Raw genomic sequence first — 9,570 nt, 5'->3', positions numbered from 1 at the left:
TTTTGTGAAGCACTAACAGTCAAATTTTGATGGATGGGGGGAGAGATGCTGCTTCTGGAGTTACTAGATTCCTCAATAACCCACACCTCCACGCTTTTAAGAAGGAAAAGGTAGTTGTCTTTGAGAGTAGGAAATCCACGTTCCTGTGAATTACGCTCATCTTCCTTCAAAGCAACTTCTAACCATGGTTCCCTACTTCCGTTGAGGTTTTTTGGAGTATCAAATAGTAAAATTAGAGGGACGAAAGTGGCCCCATTTCGATTTAAGTCAGGTCTAATCCAATTTAATCGGGAAATTGATCAATTCTTAATGGATCTGACTCCTAGGCTGTTTTAAGATTGCTATGCATTTAATGGGACGGAGATGGGAATAATGATTTGAGTTTTCTCCGGCAAGCAACCTCCTTCGGCCTAATGAAGTCAGGCCCTAATCAATTACATCACGAAGAATCAATTAAAAAAAAGGAAATTGTGAAAAATTAACTTTCGTCATAAGGAAGCTGCTGTGAGCATGATTTTGGCCGGCTTTGGGGTTGAATAATAAGCATTACTTCTTCGGGATTCAAAGAATTTTTTTTATCAATATCACTGCCATTAAGCCATTAGCCATGGACACAAAACAAGCATTGTGTTATTGTTGATGGCATTTATTTATTGATATTTAAAACTCTGAAATAGACTCTATATTTAATTTCACCTTATGATCCAATATCTTTTCTTCTCTCTCAAAATTATATTCATTTGGTGATTGATTGGTCCCTATTTGTTGAATTTCATGACTAGTAGAACCCAAAAACGAATCTTTCAATAATTGCATCAAGAAAAAGAAAAAAAAAAAAAAAGGTTGTGGGAAAGAAATTATGAGGAAAAGGCTATTGGTAATGGTAGGTGACATGAAAATGAATTACGTGCACAGAGACACGCGGTTTGATGCTATCAAGTTTTCAGTGCAGTAAATACATGCATTACATACATATACTTCAATCGCATCAAAGTTTTAAATAATTGAAGAGATGTGGCCAACTTTGGCATCCAAAATTTCTTGCTTTGAAATCCAAAATTAAGGTTTCTCGTACCTTTATTCGTGAATTTTTATTTCATAATAAAAGTATTTTTTTATATAAAAAAAAATCAAAATTAACGGCCGGTTTACTTGTTTGTTTGTTTGAAAATGTTTGTAAAATTTTCACTTATCCATTATGTTGAGGTCCAAGAATTCAGACCAAGTCAAGTAATCTAGATAAAATGATCAAACATAGAAGTTTAATTTAATTTTTTTTTATATGAAGAGAAATTTTATTAAATTAATTTAAAATAACATTACAAGCCATTGAACACTTAAAGAGTCTGCAAGTAATAAATAAAAAATGTTTACAGGGGTACATCATAAACTTATAATCCTATGCTTAAATCCTCATGATGAGTGGCCATCAAATCGGCACACTAATTGGCTTCACGATGTATGTGAGATAAGTGACATTCCCATTCATTGTGAAGTAATTATCTCATTGACTGTAATAATTGAATATTTAAACTTTTAGATTTGATTATATATATCTAAATTTGAATGTGCATTATATTAGATTAAGATTAAAATTTAATTTAAATATTATTCATTCAAATTAAATATTTTAACATTATTTTTTCTTTTTGTAAATTCTATTTATATTAATCATTTCATTTGTAAATACACACTAAAATAAGATTTCTTACTTTCTTAATATTTCTTTTTTATTCGTTCAAGTTATATTAATCCTCATAATTGTGAAAATATCACGAGATATTTTTTGACATGAGATGTTAACATACCATTCACATGTCATAATAGATGATAATGTGGTATATTGATATGATCACATGATATATATTATCCTTCATGTCAATGTTAAATTAAACTATATAAATATAAAATAATAAATAATATTTTTAATTAATAATAATTAATCAATCATTATATTAAGAATTTTTAATAATTATACAACTTAACCTATCTTTTTCTATGTTGGATTATTTTATAATTTTGATTTTTGGATGAAAAAGAAAAAGAATTAAGGGACTTTGGGATTAATGGATTGGGCTGTATGGAAGCATGTTAAACTTGTGGCCCAAAGCAGAGCCAATATAGACCAAGCATTGCTTGCTGTACTTTATCCAAATATATCAATCAATCAAAAAACATAAAAATAGGAAACAGAAAAAGGGGGAAAAAAAAAAAAAAAAACTCCCTTCCTTTTTCCCCCCTCCCCTCAATCGACAACAATGTAAGAGATGGGCCCCACTACTGGGCTAATAGTAAACCTTAGTTTTGATGCTTTATGAGAACACGTGTCTACCAATAACGCCTACAAAGTGACCAAGCTGTTACAACTCTGCCTGCCATATAGGTTTTTTTTCTCTTCACACAAAGCCTAGAACAATTATATTGTAGTGTCGTGGGGTTGAAGTTTGAAATCGATGAACACATAATCCAAGAAATTCCTTGACCAAGTTTTAGATTCTGGTTTTGCTTCATCTTTCACAACACGTAAGTTCTCCTGCTTCAACCAGTTTTCGTGGAGGAAAAATGAGGAAAAAGAAAAAGAAAAAGAAAAGGAAATTGCTTCTTTTTCTGAACTTTGCTACAGATAAAGATCTTCGTGTCTCTTATACCATTCGTTTATGTTAATTATCCAAATAATTGACGAAAGGGTTTCTGTTTTTTGTTTTGGATTACTTGTTTTTCTTGGTAATTATCTTTTCTTATGAAATTTTGCTGTGGTTTTAATGTCTTTTTATCTTTTTAGAAACTGTAATTTGTATTGATGGTCATCTGCAAACTTAGCTTATGATCATTTCGAATTCATGGTTTTTTCTTTTGTTTCATTTTTGGTATGGGGTGGAAATATGTAGTATTAGCTGAAGCAGTTAATTAAAGGGGTTTGTGTTTCTTTAAATATTAATTTGTTGGCTTCAGATAATTGATTCTAAACGCAGATTTTTCTTTTTGGGTTTTTTTGTTCTTGTTTTGACTCTTTTCTATAAAGGACGAAGCTCTAACTTCATTTTCTTCTTGAAGTTAAGGGCTGTTTTCCTTTCTTATTCCTAATTCTTACTAAGAGGAAAATACATTCAAGCATCCCTGATGATCTTTTCATCATCAAATTCTTCCACAGAGTAGTTTTTTTGACAGCGAGTCCTCTGGTAACAGTGGTCATAAGAAAATCAATTTGTGATCCTTGACGATTTATTTATGTTACCTAACAGTTGAAAGTATGGTTTTGTCTTTTAATTTATAATAATTGGATTGCTTATGCAATGCAAGTGTCATGCCTTTCACTGCATCTATATAATTAATGTCTTCTTAGATACCTGTTTCCTGGTATTTTGATCCTTTATGTTCATCAAGATTCTTCTACTTTTTCCTCTGCATGCTGTTTTTGTGTCATATGGTTAAGACTTTATACATCTAATGGAAGCTTGGTAGAATGAAGATCAGAATTTAAGAACAAACGAGTATTGATGAAGATTCCATGATTTTTGCTGTTTTGCTGGCTTTTTAAATGATTTTATATGTTAAACAAACTTTTTAGCTCTTACTGTGGCATTGTCTGAGAGAAGAGACTACATAGTGGCCTCCAAAGAGACTAATCTCATTTAATGTAAGAGCAATATAAAAGATTAGGATGATGGTTTTTAGTAAGTCCTGGCATTACGGCCTTTTGCTTGTGTCATGTCAAGATAACTTTTTAAAACTGTTCACAGGTTCTATCTTTTGCTTACTTGTTGGATATTATATGAAGAACTATGACGCAGAGTCACCTTGGGGTTTTATTTCTTAGGGTTTTTCTAATGGGGAATATGTTTTTAACCTTGAGTGTATATTAGGGTTTGATGACTGAAAATGCTTTGATTGGCCATGTTTTAAGTAGGTTTGGGATTATAAGTTATTAAGATTTTGGAATATTGAGTTTCAGTTTTCCCCTCTGTTAATTCTCTCTGCTTTTCTCTTGCTGTTTCTTCCATTTCTTCCCCAATTTCCTCTCTTTGTGTTTATCATCAATGGACTGATTTAGGGGTTTCAACAATGAAGTGTTATAAGGCTTTGTTCATTCAAATTGGTCATCCGGCCAGCATTCCTTTCTTCCTAGTTCAAGGGACCCCTTTTTCAAATAACTCTTTTTCTTTTCTTTTCTTTTTTTTTGGGTCAAAATTGGAACCACGTGAATATGATTACCAAATCTAGTTATGCTTGATTTATGTTCTTTGGCATATTTTCTTGGGCTTGGATGTATGTGTCTCAATTGAACTGCCTAGCACCCATGTTGTGTTTCTTTTAAAACTTCACTGAACTTAAATCTAATTTCCTGCAGATAAGTACTTAGTTAAGGTAATTGCAAACAGAAGATAGCAGAGGAAATCGAACAGCTGGTCCAGTGAGGTTGATTGATGATCAGTATGGATTTAAAAGGTATAACCTGGGTGGGGCATGTATATGAGAAATTTGAAGCCATGTGCCTAGAGGTGGAAGAAGTTATGTACCAGGTATGCCCTTTTTGATAATCTTTTTTTGAACCATCTCCAACCTTTTTCAGGTCCAAAGGAGGTTCTGTGGACACAGTTCATGAGAACCCAGCTGTCAGAAGGCAGTCCTCCTTCTCCCTTGATTTTGTTGTGTTCTGTGCAAATAACAGTCTACAGCATGGTTTTCTTGCGAAATTATGTATTACTATGTTTTCGGCTTCTTATTTGAGGTGACTTGTATCTATAAGAGAGCCTTAATTGTTGTGTCATGCGGTTTGATTTCATATTCACAGTGACTTTATCTCTGAACTGGTCGCACTTTGATTATCTACGTTCAGCATATCCTCAGATAAGTTGGTAGCAACATTCCATTAACTTATTATCTTTATGAACAGGACACAGTTAAATATGTTGAGAATCGAGTGCAGACTGTAGGTGCTAGTGTCAAAAAGTTCTACTCCGGTATGATGCAAGATGTGATGCAGGATTTGCTTCTTCCATCTTCTTTTGAGCCCATGAAAGCAGTGGCAGCCTCTGACTTGCCAGTAGAGATATATGCTGAGACATTAAAAAAGCCTAATGTAGGTTTAAAGGAGGATGCCATACAGGGTGATAGCGAGCAGTTGACTGAAGATTCAGAAGTAATTGCTGATGTTAATGAAAATGCTGCCCATGTGCCTTCGTCCTGCCAGCTTCACATGGTTGATAACATATTTGAATCCTGCTCTGGGAGTTTTGTGGAAAGAGCATCCTCTGACTTGCTTTCTGGGGAGCCTAATAACAGGTGTACACTTAATAAGACAAATGTTGAGCATTTACTTCCAGCTGAGACATCTTCTGAAGCTGGTTGTGTGGAGAATGAGTTCGGCAGGATGTCATCATTTTGTGGGAATGCTAATGCAAATCATGAAGTGTCTTGTCAACAGATACCCGCAACATTAACCCCAGTTTCAGTTGAAGAAGATGATTGTGACTCCATAGAAGAAAGTTCTAATGAAATCAAAAGTGCAAGTGACTCTGTACCTGAAATTTTACCTGATGGTTTACACTTGGTTGGGATAGTTGAGAAAAACGAAATGGAGATGAGATGTTCATCCTCTATTATTGAATCAGAAGAATCAAATGGTGAGATTTCCTTGGCCCTATTGTGTTAAAATTTTTCTCATTCTTGTTACGGTTGCAATTGTTGTCATCAATCTGCAGCTGCAGGCAGTTCTTCAGATGCTGGATGGTCTCTTTCATAGGCTGCTCTGCAAATAGTAACATTCAACATAATGAATTTTCCAATAAAATTGTTTCTGCATCCTGTCCAGTTATATATTTATATACATAATAATATATATTCATATGATGCTCTGCGAATAGTAAGATTCAACTCAATGAATTTTCCAATAAAATTGTTTATGCAATTATGATTAGGAAAGTCTATTTATTGGCATTGGCAATTATGATTTATTATAGAAGTTCTGCTAAATGGTTTTAGCAATTCTGTTGCTAGTATTGGAAGATGACTATAAGTGAATAACTGGAAAGTAATTTGGTTTGATTTGGAGCTGTATGGAGTTCCTTTTTCACATCAGTTTTTTGTGTTACTCCATCAGGTTACTATCTTTTAGTGATTCTAGGATATTCGTGAGACTCGCTTTATATGTCCTTGTTTTATTTCTGCTTAATTTACTTACAGTGGTCACTAAAATCTAGTACAAAACCTAGTTGTGGCCTTTGTGTTGGAGTTTATAAGATTGCTTCAAAACCTTTTTTTTTTTAATGATTGAGAGGATTTTTATATTACCTACAGTGCATGTTATGTTTAACAACCTTTAGCTAAAATAACTTAGCAACACTTTTCCCAAATAGGTTGGCTTGAATTTAAGTTTGGTTCTAGTTTTCACAAGTCATCCCCCCCTCTTTTCCCTTTCCCACCTCCCCATTTGTGGGGGAAAAAAAGAGAACATTGAATAAAATTTATTTGTGTTTAATTTTCTTTTTCACTTTTCCCTGAATGACGTTTGCTATTTGTCTGGTAGTTCTTCATTTGGTTGCAATTGAAACTTTCTGCTTGCTGGTTGCTGTCAACCTGGTGTAGAACAAGTAGGGAAAAAGATAAAAAACATAAATTTAGAGGGAAACTCAGAAATAGACAGAAGCAAATAGGGAGGAACAAAGGAAATTGGGGGAGAAATGGAAGAGGAAGAAAACCTGAAGTATCAATAGAGGGAGAAAATCTTAATAACCAATATCTCAAAATCTCAATAATCAATAGTCAAAACCTCATCAAAACTAAAAAAAATAAACATAGGTACTTATAACGAAACCCGAAACCCTAATAAAATGCTAAATACCAAATATAACCCTAAAACTAATACTTGTGATAAAGGAAAATACTAATCAATACAAAATAACCTAAATATTGTGAAATATTCTATATATATATATATATATATGAAGTTACAATTAAATCCATGAAATATAAAATAGAGTCCTATGTTATGTAATCTATCAACTAGAATATCTTTATCCTCCATCATTCTCCCCTAGTTTGAAAAAACTCAACCTTCAGTTTTGAAAATTTGAAGTAGAAGAAATTTTGAGCCTGATTTGTGACTAGTAGTCTCAAAAATGAACTTCACTGGTGGCACAAACATCTTCAACAAAGCAACTTAAATGGAAGAATTTTCCTTGAAAACAATAAACTTGACCTCTGTAATTGGAAGAATAAAAAGTTAATGGCAGAACCGTTACTAGGTAGCAGCTCACAGTTCTTATTTTCTTTAACCACTTCAAACTTCAGTCTCTAAAATTTCAAACGCAACCTCTAGGTTCTCAACCTCTGCAGTTTTGAGACTAGGTACCTCTAAATTCTTCAAGTCACTGATAATGTTGCATGTGTTGCTCCTCAACTTTAGATCTCTACCATGGTACGTTCCTCTTCTGCAAGGATGTCAACAACAGGTTCTAAAATTGGTTTTTTACTTTCCTGAAGCATTTATCCTTACTGTAATTTCACTTTAGCAGTCACAATATGAGTTTCGATTGAATCCTTCTTCATAAGCACATTAGAGGAACATGTTTTAAAAGGTGAATTTGAAAAAGGATCTGAAGGTGCATGAACCTTTTCCAAATCTAGCTGTCAGTTTCTGAGATTCGTCTTTTAGTTCCATCAATTCATCATAAACAAATTGTAATCACCAATTTTCTAGTGTTTTCTCACTTTGGAGTATATAATCTTTGAAACCATAGTACACTTAAAATACTGAAGGATGAAAATTTTCAAAGCCAAATCACTCTCTCAAAGCAATCAACTCTTGTAAGTGTTAAGTAGCTTCGTACATATCATCTTCCAAACTCTCAATTTGCTCCAAAGTAATCATGTTTACCTTAAAATAAAGATTTTCATAAACTGTCCAATTAAATTCTGACCTTTTGAGGATATATCTTGCAAAATGGACCTCAAAATTGGAATTAGGACTTCAAAATTAGCAAAGACGGAAATTCTGGCTGAAATGGTGATCAAAGCTCACGTGGCAGGTGACATCAGCAGGCGATGGAGCAGAGTCTGCTGCATAGGTGAGTGTGGCGTGTGACCCAAAGATGCCGTCACCCGACTCGACCTGTGGAATGTCTTCTGGTGACGGAACTTTTTGACTGGATGAACTAAAACTCGCAATATAGTCTTAGGTGGTCTTGTCTCTTATTGCTGGAAAACCAAAGATCTAACTCCATGGTTTAGGTTTTTTCAATTTCCAGCAAATGGTGTGGGTAATGGTCCTTCTGATATTTAATGACACAAAAAAATTCTACAAATGGAGGTACTGAGTTAAGTAAAAGTTTGAGGAATCTTTTGATCATCAAAAATTTCTCTCAGAACTTCAGTTATTGTTTTAATTGCTGCTTATTGGTGTCATTGATCTTACTAGAAGCCATTTATGCAAAGCAATCTCTTTCTACACCACCCCCCGCCACAATCCCCACCACTGTCACCCCTGCACCTCCACCCTTTTATTGGTTTTTGGTTTTTCCTTATTTTCAATACAAGTTTCTTAACCTCTTTGTATCCGCAAAGCTGCATGTTGTAATTGGTGTCATGAACTTTGCAGGAAAATTAAACTGGACCAAGGATGCCTCAGGGAGCAGTACTGTTGGTAGAAAGGAAATTGAAACTGTTCAACAATTAGATAAAATACGAGTTGATGAAAGTTGTTTCATGGTGAATGGAGCTGAACTTCATTTTCATCCTCAGAGGGAAGGCAAACACAAAACTTACCAGGTGCTTTGACATCCCTGTATTTCTCCTGCCCCCTTCTCTCTCGTGACCTTCAGTTGATAATTTCCTCTTCTTCCAGAGAAAGATTCGTGATGCAATTTCTTCAAGGATGAGGTCAGCAAGGAAAAAGGAATACGAACAACTTCCTCTATGGTATGGAGATGATGTAAAATCTGATCAAGACTCTGAGGGGAGTTCAACGTCGGCTCTAACAAGAGAGGATACAAGGAGAACACTTAATCATGATGACCTGGATTCTGAGTGGGAGCTTCTCTAGGTGGAGGATGGCAGCTTTATGTACATAATCAAATTAACCTCGAGGTTATTTCCATCCCTCCCTGCTGAAGTGCTGATGAATAAAGTGAGATGCTGGACTTGATGCTAATGGTGCCCAACTTACACTATTGAAGTAAGATTTATGATACTGTGGCTGTAGGGCAAAAAATGAAAAGGAAAAGGAAACACCGTTTCCAGTTACGATCTAAATAATTAGTATACAAAAGTTATTAGCAGACCTAGTCCCCCTGTTTGCGGAGACAGAGACAGAGGTTCAATACAGTACGGTATGTTAAAATTTCAGCAATCTGTAAGCCATCTAAAAGTTTATTCATCAATATGTAAATATGTTTATTATGTATGAGTCCTCAATGGTCGTAACTATGCTGTCCTTTTGAACTGCTCAAATTACGCTTACTTCTCACATGGTATTAGCAATGCAAAAACATGTCTGGATTGGCCTGATTCTGTTTCTTCTGTACTGTTTCTGATACAAATACAAGTATGTTGTGTTTGGTATGCGAAAATGAA

The 9,570-nt window shown here is 34.3% G+C and overlaps 1 protein-coding gene across 2 annotated transcripts; it reads left to right on the top strand.

Moving 5' to 3' along the window:
• Positions 1-2,343: 2,343 nt before the first annotated feature.
• LOC18612029 (uncharacterized) lies at positions 2,344-9,504 on the top strand. Of its 2 annotated transcripts, none has more exons than XM_007048598.3 (5): positions 2,344-2,523; positions 4,349-4,520; positions 4,895-5,624; positions 8,597-8,766; positions 8,843-9,504. In XM_007048598.3, the coding sequence occupies exons 2-5, from the start codon at positions 4,425-4,427 to the stop codon at positions 9,038-9,040; spliced, it is 1,194 nt and encodes a 397-aa protein (XP_007048660.3). In that variant the 5' UTR covers positions 2,344-2,523; positions 4,349-4,424; the 3' UTR covers positions 9,041-9,504. The 2 variants fall into 2 exon arrangements, with proteins under 2 accessions (XP_007048660.3, XP_007048661.3); XM_007048599.3 differs by lacking the exon at positions 2,344-2,523 and adding an exon at positions 2,534-2,724.
• Positions 9,505-9,570: the final 66 nt, after the last annotated feature.

The sequence above is a fragment of the Theobroma cacao genome, chromosome 1, assembly GCF_053813885.1.
Source record: "Theobroma cacao isolate CCN51 chromosome 1, ASM5381388v1, whole genome shotgun sequence".
NCBI classification, from domain to species: domain Eukaryota; kingdom Viridiplantae; phylum Streptophyta; class Magnoliopsida; order Malvales; family Malvaceae; genus Theobroma; species Theobroma cacao.
The sequence above is the reverse complement of the archived record's forward strand: the minus strand, read 5'-3'. Positions and strand labels throughout refer to the sequence as shown.